At 31.7% G+C, this 25,034-nt stretch overlaps 2 protein-coding genes across 15 annotated transcripts in view; one reads left to right on the forward strand and one right to left on the reverse strand.

Moving 5' to 3' along the window:
• The window catches only part of LOC141461421 (endoplasmic reticulum aminopeptidase 1-like), a 60,240-nt gene extending 41,453 nt beyond the window's left edge, over positions 1–18,787 (reverse strand). For 2 of the 3 annotated variants that reach the window (XM_074142501.1, XM_074142496.1), the window contains exon 1: positions 18,647–18,787. The gene's annotated coding sequence lies outside the window, so the exon portion shown is untranslated. The remainder of the gene's footprint in view (positions 1–18,646) is intronic. The other variant, XM_074142504.1, reaches the window with a different exon arrangement.
• LOC141461435 (uncharacterized) lies at positions 153–24,817 on the forward strand. Of its 12 annotated transcripts, none has more exons than XM_074142560.1 (11): positions 153–654; positions 1,896–2,010; positions 4,721–4,807; positions 5,959–6,107; positions 11,558–11,740; positions 15,506–15,593; positions 18,040–18,146; positions 18,314–18,475; positions 20,077–20,343; positions 24,159–24,653; positions 24,741–24,817. In XM_074142560.1, the coding sequence occupies exons 10-11, from the start codon at positions 24,174–24,176 to the stop codon at positions 24,807–24,809; spliced, it is 549 nt and encodes a 182-aa protein (XP_073998661.1). In that variant the 5' UTR covers positions 153–654; positions 1,896–2,010; positions 4,721–4,807; positions 5,959–6,107; positions 11,558–11,740; positions 15,506–15,593; positions 18,040–18,146; positions 18,314–18,475; positions 20,077–20,343; positions 24,159–24,173; the 3' UTR covers positions 24,810–24,817. The 12 variants fall into 12 exon arrangements, with proteins under 12 accessions (XP_073998661.1, XP_073998665.1, XP_073998663.1 ...); XM_074142564.1 differs by having other exon boundaries at positions 18,099–18,146; XM_074142562.1 differs by lacking the exon at positions 18,314–18,475.
• The last annotated feature ends 217 nt before the right edge of the window (positions 24,818–25,034 follow it).

Raw genomic sequence — 25,034 nt, forward strand, 5'->3', positions numbered from 1 at the left:
GTATTCTAGTTAGTTGATTTATGTGCAGAATAAAATTAGTGAGCTTTTTCGTTTTAAATCAAATTGAATTGGTTTATTTTATACTTTCAGATGGTGATTTCACATCACTCAATGTACCGAAGGATTTTGTTAGAGTATGCAAAGGGGTCCAAGAAGGGTGTAATGCGTCTCATAGAGCCTCTCCACCCCAACTCCACTCTCACCTTCACGTGGTGGACCCCGTTAAGCTGAGCATTCCTGACCAAGGTTGTGGTAATCATTTCCTTCGAAGGTCTGCAACAGCAAACAAACGAGAGACGGAGGTCCTGGTCAGTTTCGGCCAGGATGGTGTAAACTGGTCGCAGGGTTTACACCTTAGGTAATGGTGGCGGATGAAGTCAACAGTGGAGTCAACGGCAGTCTCCTAGGCAAGTTAGAATATCTACTGCGAAAGGATAAGAAGAACTCTGCAGCCATGTTGAAGGTAACTTCCTAGCGGAGGGCACCCTACAAAAATCAAAACCACCGTTCTTCCCAGGATGGGAGTCAAGCATGGGGTCAATTCCCCTATCTTGTAAAAAAAAAGATATTTGTTACAAGTCCTGAAATTCAAGGATACTCGGGGAAATATTGTTAAGGAGGCCAAAGTCCAGCTTGGAATGTAGAGCCAGTTAAGTAAGTATATGTATGCAATTGTGCTAAAGTTGATCTACTCTATCCTTAATTATACTTCTTCTATTGAGTTTAGCGTACCCTACTTGACGCCTTAGTGAAGCCTAATGTTTACAGATCTCCTAGAACCTCCTAAAACATATTAGGCCAGGAAAAGTTTGAAATAAAGTGAGATTTATTGGAGATTCATTGAATTAAGTAAATAGACTAATGGTTATACTTTTAATGTGGTGTATTTCATAAATGTTTTATGGCCATTTCTCAACATAAACCACTAATAAATTCATTCTCAAGTCATCCTTTGTACTGGATATATATTTTTGTTTATGTCGACGGTAAAATGGTTTGTCAAGTTTTATACATGTTTTTTTTTACTTCTTTGTTGCTGTGAAACTTGATTTAAGTTTCAGTAAGTTCATTGATAAAGCAATTTTAAAAATTTATGTTGCCATATTTTTTTCCTACTGCAGGCTAGAAAAAGTAGGAATTAGGTTTATAAAATACATCCTTCCTATTCTTTTTATTTTATTCCATGTGCTTGATGAAATAAAACCTAATTGTCTCTCTCTGGTACTTTCAACAAAGAAAATGTAAAGTATAAAGGGGAAAAAAGGAAATAAGAACTGGACAAAGTAAATTTTATCTTGTCCACATCTGGCCCACATTTTTCCAGAAAGAAGAGGCTGCTCTTTCATTCACTTAAGTTTAATCAACAGTTGTGAGATAGTAGAGGCCCGCGGAGTAACTTTGTACTTCCAAGTCTACAAATAAATTTAATTCATCCTGCTTTTATTTTTCTTTGGTTTTTAGTTGGGCTCTTTTTTGGTCTCCATTCTTTTATGCTTTTGTATTGTCCCATTTTTTTTTTTTGTTGGTCCTTTAGTTTCTTTATTCTAGTTTAATTGAATTAAATTTAAGCAAGAGGTTTGTCAGTCGCTTAAACAAAGGTTAGGGAGATTGTGATTTTATATTGTATTAAAAAAAAAACATAAAACGGAAAAGTTAACTTAAGGTTTGGTATTGTTAAATTTCAAATATTCCATTCACACAAATTCTTTAATGAAAAAAAACTCAAAAATTCATTAAACTTGACCAACTTCTAGAGACATTATGTTTATATAGTAAAATAAAGACTTAGAAGGTCCTATCTGAGGATCTGATTTACTTAGCTTTAGATTAAATGTAGGAAAGTAGAATGATAATTTAGTATTGAATTTAAATTGATATGGTTTTATTTATTGTAGGACCAACTTTTTGCGGAGGTATGAGGAAGTGAAGTGGTGGTGAAGTATTGCGGAAATAACAGCTATAGCATCTACCGGACTTATCGCTGCTTAGAACGTACATGCTGGAATATGCGTAAGTACTTGTTTGCAAATACAATACATTATTCGAGGACATTTCCGGGCACCTTACATTTAATTTTGTGTAGGAAATTGACAATGCCCAAGTCTTTTTAGCGGCCAAAAAGTTCTTTTGTACCTCTTTTAAGTTTAAGTGTTGTCTACGACTGTAAAAAGTACCAGGTGTACTTACTCTCGTATATAGAATTAACTAGATGTATAAAAGAATTTCCAAAATATAAATTAATTTGAGAACATCAGAAAGTCTGCTAAGTGAGCAGTAACGTCCGGTTTATTACTATTTAAAGATACCAGTAAGACTATTAAATATTTTTTTAAATGGTAACTAAGTTTTATGAAATGTTTTATGTGCCAAGAGTGATTGCCAAAGGCTGTCAAACGTTTTAACTGCATTTTTTGTCAGTTTGTAGATTTTCCACTTCCTGTTAGCTGAGTTGATAAAATTTAGAATGACTTGTTCCCTGTTATTAGTTGCATAATCAGGTAATAATAACCCGATTAACAGGGATTTAAGAAAAAATTTGTAACCTGGTGACCTTGGCCTAATTAGCAAACTGGTAACTCAAATTGGAAAGTTTACAGAAATTGATTTCTTTTAGACTTTATAGAGTTACTTTTCTTTAGATGTATAATTGACAACAAAAAAATCGATACCCATTCCGAAATGGTAACAGCAATAAAGCTTTATTTAGAATATGCTTAAATTTAATGCAACGAAAATCTAAAAAATAACTCATTAGAAATGAAAAATGAAAATTACAGCTTCCATTAATATTTCTAATCCGAGTTTCCAGTTTGCTAATAAGCCCATCGGCCTTGTTTCACAAATCCATGTTAATCGGGTTAAAATAAAGCAAGCACCTCGAAACAGGGAAACAAAAGTTAAATAAAATTTGTCACTAGCTAGCAGTATCCATGAAACATCATTAAAACTATCAAAACCAATTTATCTTTTATATATAACATTTATCTATGTATAACTAGGGCATTGATTATTACACAAGACATTGCCAGTTCGGGTGGTAAATTAATTTCATTTAACAGTCCATTCTCATACTTGCCCATTTACTGGAAATCTCAAGGACATTGCTTTTGATTTAATAGTTTGCCTTTCACACACTACTACGATATGAGTGGAAGTAAATGCTGCCAAATAAATTATTTTAACATAAACGCAAAATATTTTGCAGACAGGCAATTCAACAGTTGTGTGTGTGTGTGTGTGTGTGTAGCGAGAGAGAAAGAGAGAGCGACTGAAACGCGACAGGTAAAACATAGTTTAAAAATCAACCTGTTGTATGCGCCGATTAAAAATGTAACTTTCCTTACATGTTTCATTGATATAACAGCTTATTTTTTTATAACTACAAACTTCCTTTCCTTTTTTGCATTCCATTTTTTTTTTTTTAAATTAATCATATTTTTGCCTATTTTCCCAGATGAGGTCCTACGGTTATTGTTAAGATCTTATGGAGTCGTCAGAATGAATATCCAGCAATCATTAGTTGATAGGAAGTTACATTTAAGTAAATAGTAGGTGCTCAGAATCAGCATTACTCAACCAACACTAGTTAAAAAAATATCATGACTTCCTATTCTCGGTAGATAAAATTTAATTTACATGTATCGTTTTTGAATTTTTCTTCAAATTATGAAAATTAATTCTTTCCTCTTAACTGAAGTACGGTGGGTTGTCGTTAATTGTCTTTAAGTGTAAAAGTATGTAATAGCTTAAAACACAGTGCTTAAAGCAATAATGTCGCTTATCATGATAAAGCATATAAGCCTTACCAGATAAAATGTATCAAAATAATTTGAAATTCCACGTGTGCGCTTTTTGCGACCTTTCGTTTTTGAGATTTCTGATAGAACTAGTAAGAAAACATCTTTTTTTTAAAATAAATCACCGATAAGGCTAATTGAAATCTGAAAGTTCATAATTGAAATTGATCACGTAGAGAAACGACTTCCCCAGGGATAAATAAAACACGTTATATGATTATGAACAGACAATTTTAATTCCTCCTTCATGACGTGCACAATAAAAACTTAATTAATTATTTCTGTTGATGATAATGTTGATATTTTTAATGAATTAGGGAGATTAGTACTATAAAATTACGTTTTATAGCAGTCATTTATACTGTATCGTTAGAGTGGATAGGTAGTGCTTGTTACATTCCTTCTCGGTCTACATAATTTTATCTTTTATTTTACAATTCTGTTTAAATATAATTGTACAGAAAAAAATATGGGTATGTTTTAAAATATATCACAGAAACCAATGCTACATTATTAAAATTTTAATAAGATTAAAAAATGCAGAGCTAAAATAATAATGTTAATGTAGAGAGTATAATTTTATAACATAATGGTCAATATTGCACGCTAGATGTCGTGATCTAGGGCTAAATTGCCATTAAAATGGTGTCTTTTTGCCAGATTGTTTAGTCATTTAACTTATTATTTTTTTAAAAATAAAATAATTGAAAAATCAATGATATTCAAATCTTTGCATTAATAAAAAGTGAGGGTTAATTATAATTAGTTAAGAGTAAAACTTGAACTTAAATATTTCAGTTGCTTTTGTAAAAGTAAAAAAAATCTGTGCGTACTTTTCCACAACTTTTCTTTCTTAGATGCAATTATAAGGATTCTAATTAATAAAAGTTCTTTAACATTTAATTTTACTCGTTATGTTTTAGATATTCTTATCTACGCAGCTGGTTGGGACTGCAATAAATTATACTTATTGACATTAATGCAGTGGTGTTATTTTTTTTTATAGGATGGTAGGTATTTTTTCCGTTTAAGATAAAACTACCTCTAAGAATATCTTAGAGTAATGATTCTTCAATATGAGATTTTCAATTTCCTGGCAATGTTTTTGGAAATAACTTGCAAATTTTCCATATACGTGTATTTTTTTGTTTTAAATTAAAGTCATAATTTCTGACCATAAAATTAGAACAATTCAACAAGAATACTTTTCACTTTCTTCCTGATTTTAACTGTTTAAAAAGAACAATACTAGTATCTGTTCATTGCTGATACATGAAAAAGAATTAATAGTTTGTAATTAAGTAGAGCTTGAATTACTACTAGTAGTGGTCATAATAAGTACTACGTTCATCAAGTGATGAGAGGTTTTGTGTATTGCATTTACATGTGCCATGCAGTCAGATTGTAATTCTGATTTCTTTCAACCAGACGCTGAGTGGGAATAACTAAAGGAAAGTGAAAAAGACGTGAATTGATTATATCCAGGGGCATATATTATGAAAATTTAGGAAGTTTGACCTTGGGAGCGGAAGGAAATGTATTGTGTGGAGGCATTGGGTGTGATATTATATATGAGTTTGTGTGTGGTGTTATGCGTGTAAATAGTGCGTCACTTCGAATACATCAGTAGAAATTGCAATCGGGTGTGCGGTCGGATGAGCAAGTCTGAGAGAAGGAATAATCCTCCTCGTTGAGTCATCACTTCGTCCTCCTCACATTCCTTCCTCCTTTTATTCACACTTGAGAAGCTATTTCAAGCCTGTTTGCACTTTTCCTAGTTAAATAGGCTATTCTTATTCGTGAATATCGATGCGAAATATTTACAATAATTATACGAAGAGATTCAGTTATTTAACTTTTGAAAATGTGGTTAGGTCCGCAGTGCTGATGGCAATGTAACCTCTCCTGTTCTGTCAGCAAATTTCAACAGAAACTTCGGTAAAGTCAAAGTCAAATGATTAAGAAGCATTACTAAATTACTTTCTTTCTTCCTTAAACTTTTTATACAATATACCTAACCTTCATTAAATAATCAAATTTTGCCTCATCCATTTTTTGATTAACATGAATTTTCAACATTTTCAGATCTTGATTATTGGCTAATTTATTAAAACTTCTTAATTTATTCTTCTTTTAAATTTATTTTTACTTTTATAATTAGACAATTTTATTTATTTCGTGGGGTATCGGATTATCCAATTGGACGAGATATGCAGATAATTCTACGCAAACAACCACAGATATAACACGACCCAAAATGATTACTGGATTCCCACAGACTGAGTTTAACAATATCTTCCACAATCGGAGGTAAGAACACTTGGTAGATAAACAAAGTAATAGCATTTTAAGTTTACCAGTTTAAGTAGAATTTTTTGTTGCTCTTGGTGCCAATTGATATCAAGAGAAGCTCAGGAATTAAGCTTTTTTACCTAATGTCAATCAGTGAACTAACTGTAAGCCTTATGGTAGCGTCGGATAAAAATATCTACTTTTAAGGATACTTGCAAAATATTGTATCAGAATTATCCACTTATACTTCATCAAGCAATCAATTGAGTGTAACAATTATGTGAGTCCCTTCAAGTCTTTCTGTTACAGTAGAATTACAGTTATTTACTTTTCTTTGAAAATAATTATGTTGTTTATTTGCCTCCACTAAAGCTAATTAAAAAAACCAAAAACAAAGAAATATAAATAAAGAAACACTTAGTGAGTTAAGAGTGAAGTATTGTGTAGTAAATGCACTTAGTGGGTCCAGTTGTGAAGAGGAAGAATCGGGCTTAGTTACAAAGGAAACCTTTTCTTCCACAACAGGCTGTTGTTTTATCTAGGTGAGAGTTTATAATTTATGAAGGGCGGAAAGTAAAAGCAGAAAATCTAAGTTGGAGAAACTGCACTCCAAGCCACCCCTGTTGTTTTCTCACTCGCCAATTTTTTTTTTTTTTTTTTTTTTTAACCCTTCGTTTCCTCCTGAAACCTTTAGTCCTATTTCTTTTTATTCTCTTTTTTGCCCACTAAATCCCCCACAGGATTTTATGCTTTAGGAAAGTTCATTCAACTTATTTTACAAACTTTGAAATTATTAAATAATCTTTTAACAAGTCACCATTTAACTATTGTGAATAGAAGTGAATAGATTTTATATTAAAATTGGGTACTCCAGTCTCTATTGATTTCCTTTTTACAAAACGATCCTAGTTTATTAAACGGAATTGGAATATCTTTCAGAAATATTGTTATCTCTATTGATATCTCTGCCAAACAAGAATAAAAATACTTACTTGACACCTCCATCCACACCCTGTAATTTAAGAGAGACCCATACAAAGTTCATTAGGGTCACATTATCTACCTCTAGGTTTACCATATATACTCACCCAGTTACTCGGAAGTAGTCTAAGATGGAAGTGAAAATGGATTTCGACCAAAATCTTGGTAACAAAAGCGATAATAGTTTAAAAACGGATAAACCAAGTTTCAGCTTTCTAGGGTTTTTAGTTTTTAAGATATCGTATTGCTGAACACAATCTTTGGCCATGGTAGTAATGTAAGTTTCTCTAGGTAAGGTAAGCTTCTCTTATACTGACTCAGGGGTAAGCATGAAAACCCTACTTAAAAAATCTGCATTTCTGCAATACTTCTTATTCTGAGGGGTTAGAGAAAATGGAAATTCAAGCCTCAAAACGTTTATTTTCTTTGATACTTAAGCAATAAAATTGTACATCTAGTTAGAGAAAGAAAACTGTGAATTTAAAAGGAAAATATATTCAAATAAAAACAGTCCTTAAAAACGAAAAATAAAAAAATGATCATAAAAATGCTTTTTGTAAAGCCTGAGAAAGAAGCAAGAAGCAAGTCTTGGTTTTTAAAAAAAATTATCCTCTATAGGGACTTTGCTAAAACAACAGACATGGGTTAAAAAGGAAAAGTAGGAGCAAATAAAGGGCAAGTACTCGTATATATAAAATAGGATAAATTCTGTGTACCCCTAATTGAATGTATATTGATAGCATTGAAAAGTATGTGTTAGTTGGTTTGTAGGTCACTCGCAGAAAACAACTTACGTGTCTGATATGACCAAAGTTCACGCGATCCCAGTCCTGTTTCTGCATACATTTACAGTGTTCTGTGAAAAAATTGTGCTGATAAGAACGTTTCAATAAGGGTGGAAGGAAATAATAGTACGAAAAAATTAATTCATGAGTTTAGTGATATGAAGGTCATCAATGTTGTTATTGTTGCATATCCATTTTATTTATTTATTTCCATTTACTTAAAAATTATTTGAAGATTATAGAATTTTTATATAGTTAGTTACAATTAATTACTACCAGAACCATTAGGAATACAATAATAGTAATAATAATGTATTTTTGTTCCCAAAAAATTGTATATCGGATGAAAACATATGCATTTCCATTCGTTTTGTTTACATTATTCAATTTTTGAAATTTAGTTTTCTCTTGGAAGTACATGTTTTGTGGACCCTTCGACATAAAAAAAATGTGTTGTAATAGAAAGAAACCCATAGAACAGAAAATCACAGTCAGGTAAACTTGTCATTCCGTTTTGTTACTGTCATTTTCACTACTAAGTTTTAGAGAAAATTCGTCCTCTAGATATATAATTTTAATGAATGTATTTTTCTCATTTTTTTACGACTTTCTTGAAAACTGTTCTTGGGCAAATATATTTTTAAATTAAAACAATACATTTTTCTGCAACCATGTAGGGAAGTTCTCATTACCCAATTAAAATCAGCTGTGTAATGCCCAACTTCCCACACTAGTGGGGAAAAATTCCCGTTAGTGTCACTTTCCGCACTAGTGTGTGGAAAAACTTTATTGTGCTTCCTTGATATAAGAAGTTTTGTTATTAACATAAATATTTTCTGTAAAACTTTAATAAGCTTATTTAACGTAACTAAATAATTAAAAAACGAATATTAAAAAATAAAATAAAAATTGAAAGGAATATAGAAATAAAAATAATACTTTAATAAATAATTAGATATTTTTAATTATAACAGTTAAAAAGGTGTTACCTTATAGAAATTTAAAATGGATTCTAGTGATTCCTGTTTAGAAAACACTCCTCCATCAATAAAAGAAACAGCAGAAAATGTAATAAGTAATGTAAATACGTAAGTAATGTAAATAATTGTAATATAACAATAAATGTTTATAATAAATAAATTACTTTTTGTAGACTGTAAAAATGAAATTTTTAATTTTTTTAGTTAATAAATCTAATGGTTGCAGAAAAAATATAATATTTAACTCGAGTGTAAAGTATTTTCCTCACACTCGGCAATTTGCACTTGCACTCGCCTCGTTTCGCTCGCTCGTGCGTGCAAACCCTGCCTCGCGTGAGGAAAAGTACTACTTTCCATACTTGTTAAATAAATAACTATTACTTAAACATTTTCTTAGATAAGTACAGTTATTTATAAGAGACTCAACCGTAAACGCAATGCTCAGTTCTTTATTTATTGAGATTAAAGTGGATTTCAAGTATTTTCTATCAATCTATTTCACGAATTTTGTCGCGGCTTTTATTTCAGCATAGAAATTTCATTTTCAGCACTTTTTTTTATGGTATTGTGGGAAAAATGATAAAATGAAAAAGTTTCTAGTTTCAACAAAATTTCGAACAGTTAGAAGTTAAAGGGAAGTTATATAATTTTAGATTTTTAATATTATGTCTAGTTTTCATAATAAGAAAACGTTCTTATTTACTAAAAGGATGGTCACTTCTATGTCTGAATGATGTCAAAATAAGAAACTTCTTCATGTGGAAATATTTTCTTTATTCGTTTCCTGACGGTGACTTGAAGTGACGTCTGCCAATATTACTGCGCCCCAGATATATATTTCTATATTTCTTTCTGTTTCAAACTTTTGATGAAAAAAAAGAAACTTTAACATTTTCTTTATAACGTTATAAAATTCATTTTATTGCACATAAAATTGTTAGTTTTTAATATACTTGAAGATATCAATATTTTATAACTTTATTACTCTTTCAAATTTGTTTCGTAGGTCTTGTAGCTTTTGCATACCTGTTAGTGATGTAAGTTCATAAACTTATTCGCGAGGTCATCGAATTGGGGATGAAAAATGAAGGCTTTTGAAGGTCAATTGCCGATGTTATGATTCACATGGACATTTCAGTGATTCTGAATTCCTTATTCAGAACAATAGCAGGTGAAGATTGCTCATTTAGACTAGCTACCAGAAGTAAGTTGGTCAGATGAGTCGCAATCCTGCTTTCAAACTCCCGTTGATAGAGTGCAATAATTTTTAGCTGCCAACTGGTGATAACAGTCAACAGAGAATTGTATACACCATCTTGAGTGGTCGTTACAAATTATTTAGCCGTCATTAACCTCTCCCATGATCTGTTAGTTTGTGAAATATAAGTAGAACCTAGATTTTATGAAATTCTGAAGAGATGAAGAATTTTTGTTAAATTCCTTTCTATATTAAGAATGAAATAAGTTACGTAAAATGAAATGAACGTCAAAATACAGTTATAAAAAGAAGAAATGACAAGATCCAAGGAGCAGAAACATGAAAAGGAACAACAAGCAGTTGCATGAAAAGTCAGCATCTTGTAATAACACATAACCGAACTCCATTTTGCTGCTGACTGCTCAGCGGCACCATCAACTGCTCGAACTTGTTCCTACCCAAAGAACGTGTCGAAGTGTATTGCCAACACAAGAACAATAGTTTCGTATCAAGGCGTATTACCATATCTTACAGCGTTGCTAAATCATTGAATCATCTTCGGGTTGCAAAGCCACGAACGCGCAACGTTTAGTTGAATTCCGGCTTTTCTTAAGTGACACTACCTTAAAGACGAACTTATTGAATGTTACAGAAGAAAAATTAACATTTTTCAGTCAAGGGAAACAATTAAAGGTCAAATTAGGTTTTGCAAGTGAGCAGTTCTCAGCAGAAATAAATTCTTCTTTAAGAAATTTATGACTCATGGCCTCTGCCACTTAGAAAAACTTTATAAACTCAATTTTTGTCGAAATAGTGATCGCTAGATCTCGGCGAGGAAAAATGAAAAGTACGAGAAATTTATAAGAAGTTCTTATTGAACCTGAATCTCATATAGTCAAGGTTTTTTTTTTCTTTTCAATATTTATCCTACAAAAAAGAAATGAAGGATAAAAAAAGAGATCCAGGTTAATATATTGAAGGAGGAAAGTACTTTGTTTTTTACAGTATTCAATGTTTCCTTATATTTTATTTTATTCCTTGGTGTGCGCCTGCATTACATTGATTTCTATCCCTAGCCCTCGCTGGGTAACCAATCTAATCCAGCTAAAACCACTGGAAGATATAAAAGATAACGTTTTGATATTTGTATCAAACATATATTTTCTATAAACGTAAAGCTTGCCGAAGTAACTAATCTACTATAACATTTCTCTTTCTGGTGATAATAAATTAAGATTTATTCTCAATGGATAATAGAATTGGTTACCATAACCTTAGCTCTCTCCATTACACTTATTTTTCTTGCTTTTTTTAATGAATTGGATTGGCAGTACATCTCTTTGTTTACAGGGAAAATTGTTAGTATTTAAAAATATTGTATTTATTTTCTGCCAAAAAAACCTCTACTCAAAGTAAGCTAGTTTTCACAATTTAACTCCGAGAAAAAGGGTTTCAATTTTTTATTTTGTTATTGATAATTTATATACTTTTTACCGTCTCTAATATTACTTTATTTCTTTACAGAAAAGGCCTCGTGAAGTGAGAAACGCAATGTAAGGTACGTCAATGCCCAGCGGTGCTGGTCTGATTACAATAATTTGGATCTGTTGCCAAGAAGAAAGATAAGTGATGAGGACTTCGCATTAAGAATTTATTAGAGGACGAGGATTGCTCTAAAGTGTGCTCTGGAAAACTTGAATTACCAGTGTAAGTCTTCAAAAAAACTATTATTCCTTGGTAAAAAACGTGCTTTTTAAAAAAAGTATGGTGGAATGAATTAAAAGGAATAAGGATTTGTGTATCTGACAGAAGAAATGGTTATTTGGGAACCTAAGTGATGGTAGAATACATATTTACAGCGGAAGAAGACAAACTAAGTAATGCTTTGTTTAAAATAAAGAACGTTAAGTTACGCATCGTTAATGAACTTAATAGTTTAATGTTTTATTATAAACATTTTCTTTCCATCTAAGTAAGCAAACCCAAATTTTCGGTCTTATTTCAAGAAATTTCACTACAGCAGATTAATTCTTCATTGCCTTATTAGAATTTCACTCTCTAAATCAGTAGCAGCCCATTCTGTTTCATTTACTTTTCATACAGAGAGACCTTTCTGACTAAATAAACGAAGACTCCTTCCTCTTTAAGAAGTGCCAGAAGTATTGTAATTTGGCATTGTAAGCGTGGTATGTAAGTTAATGCTGACAGCGGCGTATTTTATTACTACAGAATATCCTGATAAATAAAAGTAGACAAATTTAGTCAAGGCAATATAAGAGTTCTAAGACTATTTAAGACTAAGAAAAGCAGCGTAAATTGAAGCATTTTTATCAAATTTATGGAATGAAAACTGGAAACAATAGAAAGTTTCACGTTTTAGAATATAAAAAAAACTGAAGTGAGTTTTTCTCATCTCTAAATGCCTGTTCGGACTTACATTATGTACACCCCTTACAAGCGAAAAGTTAGAATTAAGTTCACGCTCTATTTATCAACAAAAGATAAAACTTAAGCCCTTCTACAGTATGAACAAAAAAAATCAAAAGAACAATACAAAAAAGGAAGGGAAGAATATTGTTTATACTTTCTTAACTGATAAACATTTCGCTTAGAGGAAGAGATAGCAAAAAAAGTTGGCTGAATTTTATTTAACTTTTAACATTTTTACAGTTCACGTCTACAAAAATTATTCTTGTCATTAACTTCTTAATTTGAGAGTAGTGCAGTTAAATTTATAAATAAAATTTTTTGCGTTATAAAACTGTAAAAAATAGATTTTACGTAGATATACCTTGTAAAAATTAAATTAATATTCATACAGATTATTAGAATAACCTAGATTGACCTTTTCAAAGATATTAGTATTCATTATTCGATACCTGTTGTTATTTTTAGATTAGGTCGTGCAACAAATGGTCCAGTAATAAATGCTTAATTAGATTATATGATTTAACTGTTACATCAGATTTTTAACCTTTTTCTGTTGGCCAGATACGTAAAAATTTTGAGTATGAGAAATACTTCTGATAAGAAAAAAAAACACAGTAATCTTAACTGGTACGATTAACTATTTGGTGTAAGGAGTACTGGTGTCTTTGGGGACCCATTAAATTTAAATTCTCATTAAAAAGTAAAAAGCACTTTTTTATTGGTTAAATTTAAGGTAAAAAAATATTAATGATTCTACGAGAAGTAAAAAAAAAAAGTCTAGATACTTTTGGGAAAACAAAAATGATTTTTTTCTGCCCCCACGTTAAGTCCCACCTGAAAAACACGATTTCTTGTCTATTTTACTTTATTTAGCAAATACAAAAATTATCCTTCAAATTTATTTGAGCTTGCAAGAGATGTTTATAAGATCGTTCATTCTCAATATTCTTGCTGACTAACAAATTATTGGAATGCAGCTGACATGATTGAGGTGGCCCTTTGGAGGATAAAAGCACAATTTAGCTAGCGTTCTACGGAAAATTAATCTAGGCATTGGATTTTTATTTAATGGTTAATATGAGAAATTTATAGTAAAGTATGTTTGTTAGTTACTTTTCCGTTCACGATACTTAATTTGGTAAAGCCCCCTGAAAAAATGGGCATTACTTTACTTTTTTAATATCAAAATCCTTCGAAGGTTCCGGAAAAAATATGTATGTACATATACATAAATATATTCAGTATTATGTATTCGAAAAAGAAAGAGTTAAAACATTGAATAAAAACCAGTTTGCCTATCGGACAATGCTAATGAGGTAAATCTTTTAATAATATTCTTCTTGATTAATAATATCCTAAACGGTTCAATCAATATGTTATATTTCAAAATAACTATAATAAATGATACATAACATAGTCTTAACTAAGAAGGTTCATATCGATGTGAATAGTTTACACAACGAATTGTCGATGGAACATTTATTGTTTTATATAGTGCGTACCAAACAGATCCCAAAGGAGCCCACAATATATATTGGTAAGTAATGGGAATGTGTAATGTACTCGCCCATTCGCGCTTCTAGTATCCGACAATGTTTACAAGGGGACTCGATTGGCACTGCTGGGGTCATAAATTTATGTTTAGTAAAAATATGGTCATGAACTGCTAACTTTTTTTTGGTTCTCATTTTTCTGCTGGCTATATTTTTGTGTTTTGATAATTTAATTAATGAATGTACTCGTTAAATTTATTCAGTGAGGTTCAGTGGTGGTTAGGTTTAAGGTGATGGAAAACAGGAATTTAATGCAAAGGTAGATGGTTGGATCCAAGTGCCTGTTAGTGAATTAATTGCATTTTCCAACTAAAGAACAAGCTTGCCACTTGTTGGATTCATTAAAGACTTATTACTCCTTAATTGATTGAATTAAACACATTTAAGTTTCGTTGAGCGTTTATTATAATAAATACTGGTGTGCTTTCCTTTAAAAAGTACCTCAAATATTGTCGAATGATGGAAGTGAAATCCTACCATCAAGAAGAAAAGATTTATAATACATAATTAATTCATTGCATTAATTTCGTACTAATTCTGTTCTTGTTGGAAATAATCAAACCTGTAAACAATTTTTAAAGAAAATTTTGAGTATTCACGTTAACAATATTGATTTCTGTTTTGTTTCCTTTTTTCAGCATTGACTGCTGTAGGTATAATCGCCCCTAATTCGTTTTCTTTCTTTAAGCCGTTTCTTTACTACCTCTGAAGAGGGCATATGTTGATCTTAAATGGCTTCTAATTCAATTTAATCATAAATTTATCTCATTTAATAATCTTCAATTTGTTTGTGGATACAATATTTACTGCAAGGCATTTTTAACGATTAGAAATCTTCATCACGAAATCAGCTGATGGATTAGAATTAATAGGAGTTTGCGTTCTTAAGTCGAATTGAATAACCTACCTTTTCCACTATACAGAGGGCATCTTCATTCCTCTGAACCATTTCTACTTCTTGCATTCTCTTCAAAGAGTATCCACACTAGTTTAACCTCTTAAACTGCCCTTGTTACCAACCCTTAATGGACTTCTGCTAACTACAAACCAAAACTAATTATCTTTAATTTATATACGTCTCCTACAGCCCTTTTAATTTAAAACTTTTGGAAACCAGCATAAAAAGAAAAATACAAACAAACGAAACTACTTCTCCCAAAGTTTACTTTTAAATAAATATTGAAGATTCTTTTAAATGTGGAGCATATTTTTCCCACCTTAGAATTCGTTGGTTTATAGCTGTCTTCAATTCTTTATCTAATCCGTTCTATGAATCAAGTTTTTCTCCTCTTTTCCACTGATAAACATAATTTTTCATGCTTTATAGTTTAAGAAGTTTGAGCAGTACAATTTATGCTTTTTCTTACTAATTCATGCTTTAACTTCTGCTTCTTATAAATTTATCATTATTTTTTCACAAAGTTTTTATCAAAACTGTCTTTTAATGTAATTGTTATTATTATGTTATTATTGTTATTATGTTATATAGGAGTGGAATCACTGGCGTAATAAGAAGTATTCTGGTGAAATAAATTTACATCCTTGCTTATTGGAAATCAGTAATCACCTTATCGTCTGTAAGTAAATCTTATTTTTAAATATTGACATATCCAGTATTTTTAAAGTACTAGACATGCAATCGGGGTACTTTGAAAAACTTTAGCTTTCAAATGTTTCGCCAAAACAAAGTTTAATCTTTTACGGCTTGAAGTGTTCCGTTAACCATATCGTAGATTCGGATAGGTTACACAAATAAATCTGTTTTTGGTCGTGAGTAAGCTGTGGTTTATTGGATCACTCAACTTTGCGGTAACTTTGCAAAGAAAACTTGAGCAAAAACCGTCCTGATCAAGTGTTTTCATACACCGCCAGATGGTTAATTTGCACGAAAGACAATTTCGCAAGCGGTTGAAATCACTCAAATAATAAATAATCTTTCAAGAATTATTAAATATTTTTGTTAGAAACATCTGTTTTTTCTCTTTTATCATAACATCTCTATTGTCTCTCGCGGAAGCATTTTTGCTTGCATGCAGTTTTTATATTGTGTTTTATAAGTTTTCTCGTGTCTTCAGTTGACGGAAGTTATATGAACTTTGAGCTTTTAAACAAAGAATCTGTGGTTATTTCGAATAGTGAATGTAACTAAATTAAAACATAGAAATCTCGACCATAATAAATACAGTGTATGCTTACACTTTCGTAAATTGCAGAGTCGATATTTGAGGTAGTACTTGATGAATTTATTTAAAGAAATAATTAACATGACCGTTTCTCATACAAATTAAACAGTTTTTAAACTCTTTCTGGGCTCCTTTTAGCTTTAAATCCACTCTTATCTAATTGAACTCAGTGCGGTCATATTTCTAATTTAGACATTATTATTATTAAGACATTTATAATGGAATTCTGAAAAATATAAACTTTTTCTCTGGGCATATTTCTTCTACTAAGAAATAAAAAAATTAGTTGGGTAGGTGATGCCTGATAGATATAGATGTATATATACATATATACCTCTGCGTGCTGCACGTGATTTTGTTTATATTTCATCCATCATCAAACAGTTCTTTACAATAGAGCCTTTGAAAGGTAAATGGACTCCATTTTTTAGTAAGTTATTTTAAAAACAAAGTTTTCACTAGATTCCATTTTCAATATTTGCGTAACTATTATTCTTCTAAAATAATTTTAATAAAATAATTGTAGTAATAGAAAAATAAAAATAATAGGAAAATCTAAAATTTGTAAATATATTTAAAAGAAGCCACTTCTTTTAATTAGATTATATTAGTAATTCTTTAATTGTATTTACTTTTAGCACAGAAAACTTATGTTTTAACAAAAATTTACTTGGAGGGAATACGGAATATGCCTTATATTTATTTTCTCAAGTGTCTAAACTGTGTTTGTGATTTAGATTTAAAAGAATTTTTTAGTCCGCCTGGATATTCAGGGATTTGATACTGATATAATTAACGTATTACTTAAGGAATTACATACTACTTTCTCTTTGTAATTGTAATTACAAATCCGTAATTGTTGTAATTGTAAGACTTCAATATTTTACCAAAATTTCTTGATCTATAAAAACAAATCGATTAACCCGGAAGCGCTACATCATTGACTAATTTTTTTGTATAAGTGATTTTTTCGATCCAATGATTACCTTGTGAATATACTAATTGCAAAGGAGGTCCATTATTTGAATTAGAAACTTTTTTTTGTCTAGAAACTTCATTTAATAAGCAGGGTACTTAAAGAGAAGAGATAAGTTTAGTTCTTATGTAAAGTACCGTTTAATATTTGTACGCTTCTATCGCCTGTATAATATTAACGAATTTCAAATTTATTACGACATTCCAATTAGGAAAAATAGTTCTTCGGGAGTGCGACTAAAAGTTGTTTTGTGTTTTCTGTAATTTTGTAGTTTGTCGTCTAATGGTTTCATTTAAACTATATAACGTTCATTAAGTACATCACTTTGGTTTAAAGCTTTTCAGAAAAATAAATTTAGTAGGGTTAATTTTGGTGACAACATGTTTCCTTCAACAGAATCCTTTGATTGAGGTATAAAAATTTAGTATCCGGTTTTAGAAGATCGCTAGAAACAGAAATAATAGTAAACTCGAATTAACGCTACTGATTTATTCACCTCCTTAGGATCTGAACATTGAAATTTATTGAAATGGTGCATTAAAATAATTTCCCTTTTCCATAGAATCCCCTTTTAAATAAATTTTCTGTTTGCAAGTTAGGATGCCAAACTAAAGTGACTTCCAGATCAATGTCTGAAAACCACTTTTTCTAACTTTTCTGCCCTCAAAGCGCATCTATTCTGTAAAACAGTAAATTTCTCAACAATTTGAAGTATTAAGCGAATGAGTACAGCATTCTCTTTTGCTCAAATATTTTTGAGAGTGTTTAAATGTCAGTAATTGGTAATTATCTTGCATAAAAGAGATTATTTCATCTAGTGTAAAGGAGATTTTTTAATTTAATTCATCATAAATGTCTGCTTAGCTTTCAGTTGTATGTTTCTATGGTCAAACATTTTTAAAGGAAGAAAACATTTCTTGCAGAACGTTTACATTTTTGAGCACTAGAAAATGGTTGGAATAAAGTTCCAGGTCTGTAAGTTTCCGAGTTGGTATGATTAGTTATTTAGAAAGAAACTCATTGTACTGAGTGCATCCTATTCTTTTTTCACGTAGTTCATATTTTAAGAATAGAATAATAAAATTATGATATCTCAATGGAGACGCTAGTGTATGTTCAATAGTAGTGGTATTTTCAGTTTTAAAAGAAAACGTTGGAAGAAGTAGCAGAGGAATGGAATTGACATGCGGAAGAATGATAGGTGGGGGTCTTTAACAGCTGATGTAGTACTACTAATCATACCCAGGCAGTAGGTTATGCACGGAGGCATCATTCTGCCAGCTTGATGGCTGGAGTAAAGGTGGGCACAGTTTAGTAGTGGGTGGAAAAGATGTACAACAAGAAGGGTAAAAATAAAAAAATGTATATCAAAGTGTACAGATAGTATTTATAAAAGCATAAAAAAGAGAGAAATACCAGCCCACACTGGGAAAGTGGGCGGAAAAAGAAAATATACAACATAAATACATACCAGAGATTAGAGAACCAGAAGTGATGGACCTTTGAAGATTTTTGTTTTTGTTGAAGTATCAGAAGAAGTAGAGAAGAAGCATAAGAATAGTATTTGAGGGTATCGCTAGGACGGCGTCACAAGCGTCAGTGAAGCCGCTTGCCCCCACTCCTTAAATTCAGCCCTAGTGACGTCACCGCCAATATCCCCACTACGCGGGTGTACCGCGCGCACTTTGCCCTCCGACCCTTCGGTTTCCACTTTGTTCAACAATTCTCTGTGCATACTCTTAACTTCGCATAGTATCCATCGAACACAAGTTCTACCCCTATAATTCTTTTTTCCCTCTTGGTTTCCAAGCTGGTGGAACCCTTGTGTATGTTGCACTCAAAACAAACTGCCCCTTTACCGCAATAATTGTTACCCACCGTTTTAACTAACTTAATTCTGCAGCTACTTGCTGCACATGCTTTCTTAATTTTGAGTTTAATTGCTTTTCTGATTAGGCCAAAAATTAAAAGCTTTTATTTCGTTCTCCACTTCCAGATACGTATTTTATGAAAAACCAAAAACGCCTTTCTTTTTTTTGAAGTTTTAATAGCTATAAGTGGTAAAATTTCTCTGATTGCCATCAGGCGTAACTTCGCACGATATGTCTAGGTTACCTTAGAAGTCCTTGGACTTATACACTTGTGTACTACTGAATCCAATTTTCATAATGGTTTAGCATTCATCATTTGCAGACTTTATTTTTTCCTTGGATGAGGTAAGCACTATGTACTGAAATAGCCGTATTAATGATTCTAATGAATAAAGTATTACTACCGAAAAGCTTACCCATCCTTCACCCCTTTCCCAGAAGTACCCTAATCGAATTTTCCTCGGAAAATGGTTCAAATATAATTTGCAGACCATCAAGAGTACAATGTGTAACATAGTTTATAGAAAATCGTTGGAAATGCTAAGTAAATTATAACCAAGTTGAAGGTTTCGCTCGCTAGATTGCAGTATCCGATATAAATATAAAGCGCCTTTCCGCGTTAATCGGAAATTTGACACGATATCTTCATTGTAATTTACATCTTTACAAATTGAATAATGTACGTGATAAATAAGTGAATATATAAGCAAAATTTATTTGGATAAAACACCAGAAAAGTGATACACCTTCATCTAATTAGTAGTCGAAGTTTAAAGAAAAATGGAAAGCTGAAGAAAGGATAGAAAATGGATTTTTACTTAACTTCTTATAAGTATATCTTAGTGGCATCTTAGCCACTAAATAATTTCATAATAAATAATTTCATCTTTGTAATTCTGCGTTATTACGAGTTTCAGGTGTTCGTGTAGAATATATATTGAAATGAAATGATAGATTAAAATATTTATTTTTTTTGACTTGATAAGAAGTCTCAACCATTAAAAAATTGATCTTTTTTTTGTATTTTCAGACCTCAGTTTTATTTGAAAGGCAGTTTTTGGATTTTCTGACGACAACTTGGTCTGGTGCTCCAACATTTACTGGGTAGAGCGATAAAAGGTTCTACATTTGTACAAAACTTCTCAGTGCGCGAAGTCTGGAGTAAATGCCAAAAGCTAATTTTTGTTCATAAGGTTATTTTAGTTAAATTTTTTACTGAAGATATAGTTAGGCCTGTAGTGCTGGATAATATCGCTGATGGATGAATGTCTGAAACCAATCAGGGATACAATACAATGTAAGTTAATTTTTTTAGAATTTTGTCTATGGTGAATAGAGTATTAGCAGCCCCTCTTTAGTAACCATGGCGTCTGCCTGCCAAACTTCCACGTTATCGTCCACCAATCAAGCAATATGCTATTAGTAATACCACCCACAAAATGAATCTAATACACTAAACCAGCGGTTCCCAATCTTTTTTCATTAGTGTACCCCTTTACCTGATTGTTTTCTAAGTGTGTACCCCTAACTATATATATAACAAGAAATCATTTAATAATTTTTGATATACAAATATATTTACTTTTAAAAAAATTCTGCAGTATCGAATGAGTACTTAATTCTTGTCAATTTATGTTATTCAGTTTCATTATAATAATTTTGTAATTAAGTTGTGGGAATCATTTATTATATAATTTTTTTCTCATTAATAATATATCTGTATAATTTTTATATCTTCCGCCATAATAACTTTTTTTTTGCGTACTCCTAAACAATCTTTCGCGTACCCCAGGTTGGGAACCGCTGCACTAAACCAAAAGAGCCTAAATGAATCATTTAGGTCGTAGCGACTGAGACTTAACAGCTGTTCCCTCCAAATGTGGAGAATGTAGAATTTTAATATTACCATTGCTACAAAATGAACAAATCAGAAATGGAATAGTAAATCAACAAATTAACCCCTAGAAAATTACTTGTCTAAATTCCACGTTCAGACAACCGTGAAATTATTTTAATTATTTAACTTATTTACATGATAATTTCGCAAGAATAATCCAGTAGAATTAATTAATCCCATTGCTGCAGGTATAAAAGAAAAAGAAGAGAAATAAACATTCTAACCAGATGGAAATGAATCTTTTCGTGATTTATTGTTTAGTTACTTTTTTTTTCTTTACTTAAAAAGTTTTAATCAAGTTAATTTTTACTTTGGGTTAGTTAGATGAAGTTTGTAGCCAGATTTTATTTGTCTTTTAATGTAGTTTCAACAGATTGCACATAGTAGTGTAACTTTAAATTGAAGTTTTATTTGGAGAAAAACAAAAAAATAATCTGTTTTAAAGAAAAATCACTTTCTCAAACTTTAATTCTCAAAGATATAAATTTTTGGTGGTTTTAGAATAGGTTCATTTTATATTTTTAATGTGTAAACTGCCAAAATGAATTAAGGAGGTCCTTTAAGATTGTAATGTCTTGTAAGTAGAAGAAGAAACTTCCTAAATGAAAAGTTAACGAAAATTCGAGAGTATATATCTTACAAGCCTACAAATTGTGAAGTCACAAAACTGCTTTGTCGTTTTTAACTTCTAAAAATAATAATAGGGATAACAAATATATTCCCTTCTCTTTATTCATTTTTTTTTTTTATGTTCGGTAGTTGCACAATTTAATTTAGTGTCTAAACATCAATAATTAACTATGAGTCCTTGAAGTTATTAATTTAATAAGAAATTAATTCTAGATTTTGATTGCACATACAAGAACTAAGCCATAGAAGTTAAGTGTAACAAAATATCTGTGTGTCGGTAGTACGTATACTATACCGGGTCAACCGGTCTACGCATATTTTCTGAAGGACCAGTTCTGCGTGTTTTTATTATTATTAAATTGGTTTCAAAATTGAAACAGATATACTTCCAGAAAGTGGTGGGGACAGTTTTGACAGTGAAACCAAAAAAAGGATTATAAACATATGTTAGCGAGTTTGTCTGTGTATGTATTTATGAGGGTCAGTGTACGAAATAGTTTAGAAAGAGGGGGTTTTTTAAATAAACGTTCTTACTATTAGAAGTTTGGATGGAGGGGGAGACATTAAGGTAGTAGTACGCAGTTAGCCCTCCTAAGAAAGTTCCGTATAAATATTGATGGAAATGAGGCGTTAGGCCTAGAGATACGCACAGTGTCAACTGATTAACACCATATCAGATTAAAGTAGCCCCTTAAATATGTTCACTAAGGTAAGATTTTATGGATTTATTAATTCTTTTCATTTTCTGTTTTTATTTTGATTCATAGAACATAGATTAAAATTCCTCAGTATTTAATTTCTTCATAACTCACCCAATTGTACATTTTTTTTTGGATAAGTTACAACTAGTAAAGGTTAGCGTTCATTTCGTTAAATTTATAGTTGTTTACTTCAAGTGGAAGACCTCCTCAGCTCCCGGGATTCCAATCCATTTGACTGACAGGCTGCCCTTCTGTCCTACATCCATTGCGTCAGGTCTGATGGTTACTTTTTAGATTGAAATTTTTCGAAGCATAAGGGATGACCGGATCAACTAGGTTTCAAAGGAGAGCAGAATATTCTTTAAGTTCTCCTAGATTTTAATGCAGTTTTTACAACCGTTCTCCAATTCTTTTAAGACACCGGCCCAGACATCATAACTAGGGTTACCTGTTAAGACCACCCATTAGCGGGCAACTAAGTCATTTTTTGGTAATGGTCTTAGCTCCAGACTGGAGCTCAGATGGTGAACGTAAATCAAAATTTTAAGGATAGATAGCTTCACGCCATTTACTCGTACTTGTATAGTTACCTAAAGACCTTAAAATGAGATTATTAGCAGCTATTTAATATTTTATTACTGGTTATTTTCTTTCTAGTCAAAAATTATGTATTAAATATTCGGACTAAAATTTGAAAATGTACTGTAAATTAATGCCAATTTTTTGATGGCGGACTTTACGTCTAACCATCGATTATGGTCCATGAAGGAAGGAGGCTGATGTCAAACCTACCGTATTGAAGTTTCATATTAATACAATAAATAAAATCCAAGGCTGGGAATTGAACACTACCAGAATACTTTTTAACCTTTGGGGACCTAGTATTAAATCTCTTGGTGGCTTCATGGCATCTTGTTTAAAAATAAAAGTGCTTAGGAATGTATAGACTTTAGGATAGAAAAGTCCTTATCTAAATTGTAAGAGTCGTTTATCCAAAGAAATTGACTATTTTTCCTTTTAAAATTAGCAGTTTATGTAGTGAGAAGTTAATCTATCATGCGTATTAGAAGAAAAAATAGAAATATTTTAGATAGTTTAAAATTAGCACAATTAATTCCTGATAGCACGAATGTGATAAATATCAAAGCGAAAATAGATGAACACTAGTCGTCCTAAAAATGAAAATCGGTTCTTACAAAGTAAGTTCTTCCTGACTTTCTATCTGCCTGGAACTATAAACCGAAATGTTCACCTGACTGTTCGACTATTGAATATATCTTATCAGAGTCGAACTTTTATTGTTCTATGTTTCGGGTTCCATAAGGTCTCGTTTCATCAAGAACTTCTTTGGGTTGATGTGCTACTTGTTCTATAGAATCCAATTTTAGGTTTGAATTTTAATACAAAATATATGTATATGGTTCCTTAGTAAGTTTGATTATTCCATTTTGTTTTGTCAAATTTTGAATTTTTCTCGATATTTTGGTCAGATTTCATCTTAGGAAAATAATCCTTTTTATCACTTCATTCCTAACCAGCTCCTTTGAATACTAACCAAAAGTGTGGCATAGAACTTTTGATAAGGTATAAAGGAGTAGCCAAACAGCGCAAAATCACCGTGGGTAAGAATCAATTATTGTAATGCTCAACATGAACCCAACTTTTGATCATTATGTTAATAAATTCACTTAGGTAAAATATATAGGATTGTGTTTGGGAAATTAAGTTCCGTATCAGTACTAGTGTCTCATCCATTCACTTTCCATGTTTTCTCTAAAAACAGTTTCTTTCTCCGGCCTGGCCTCCTTTTCCTTGCTGACTTCCTCGTCTGTAGTGTAAGTAAAAATAAAACTTCTTAATTAATGTTCTCATTTTTCATTTCAGTTGTTAGTCTTGGGTATGGCCCTAGGAGTGGCTGTAGGAGGTCTTTATGACGGTCTTGGTCTCAGCCATGGAGGTGGTTTCGGTCTTGGAGGATTGAGAGGAGGCTTTGGCTATGGAGGACATTCTGTGGTAGCTAGTGCCCCAGTTGCTGTTGCTCACGCCCCAGTGTCTGTAGCTCACGTAACACACGCAGCCCCAGTTGTGGCTCATGCTGCTCCAGTCGCTGTAGCTCATGCCCCAGTAGCTGTAGCTGGACACGCTAAACATGTTGTTGACTACGTAGATACACATCCCGCCTACAACTTTGAATACTCAGTACATGATGCCCATACTGGTGATGTTAAGAGCCAGCATGAGACCAGAGATGGCGATGTTGTACATGGAAGCTATTCCTTGGTTGAACCAGACGGCACCAAGAGAGTTGTAGAATACACCGCTGACCCACACAACGGTTTCAACGCTGTTGTCCACAGGGAGCACAATGTTCATCCTCAGGTATTATAGCGTGAACATTTTTTTTTACTATTTTTTTAAGTTCCTTCATCTAATCATTAATGAATGTGTTCTTCTTTCTCAACCTAGGTAGTGCATAAGGTTGCTGTAGCCGCTCCAGTAGCAGTCAAGTCAGCTCACCTGCTGTCCCATTATTAATTTAATTAGGTCAAAATCATTTGTTAAATCTTTATTCGCGCTCATTACCTGATCTTTGTAAATAATACCATTACATCACCTCTTTTTTTATACAAATAAACCAATGAAAGTATTATTATCATTCTTTTACAAAACGTTTTACAAAAAGTAAGAAAGGTGACCCGCGAAAGGTGATTTCTGGAATATCATTGAGTGATTCTCCTGCTAAATTGTAAGAGAAGCGTT

The sequence above is a fragment of the Rhodnius prolixus genome, unplaced genomic scaffold (assembly GCF_049639745.1).
Source record: "Rhodnius prolixus isolate KJV_2025 unplaced genomic scaffold, Rpr scaffold_6, whole genome shotgun sequence".
In the NCBI taxonomy this organism is placed as follows: Eukaryota; Metazoa; Arthropoda; class Insecta; order Hemiptera; family Reduviidae; genus Rhodnius; species Rhodnius prolixus.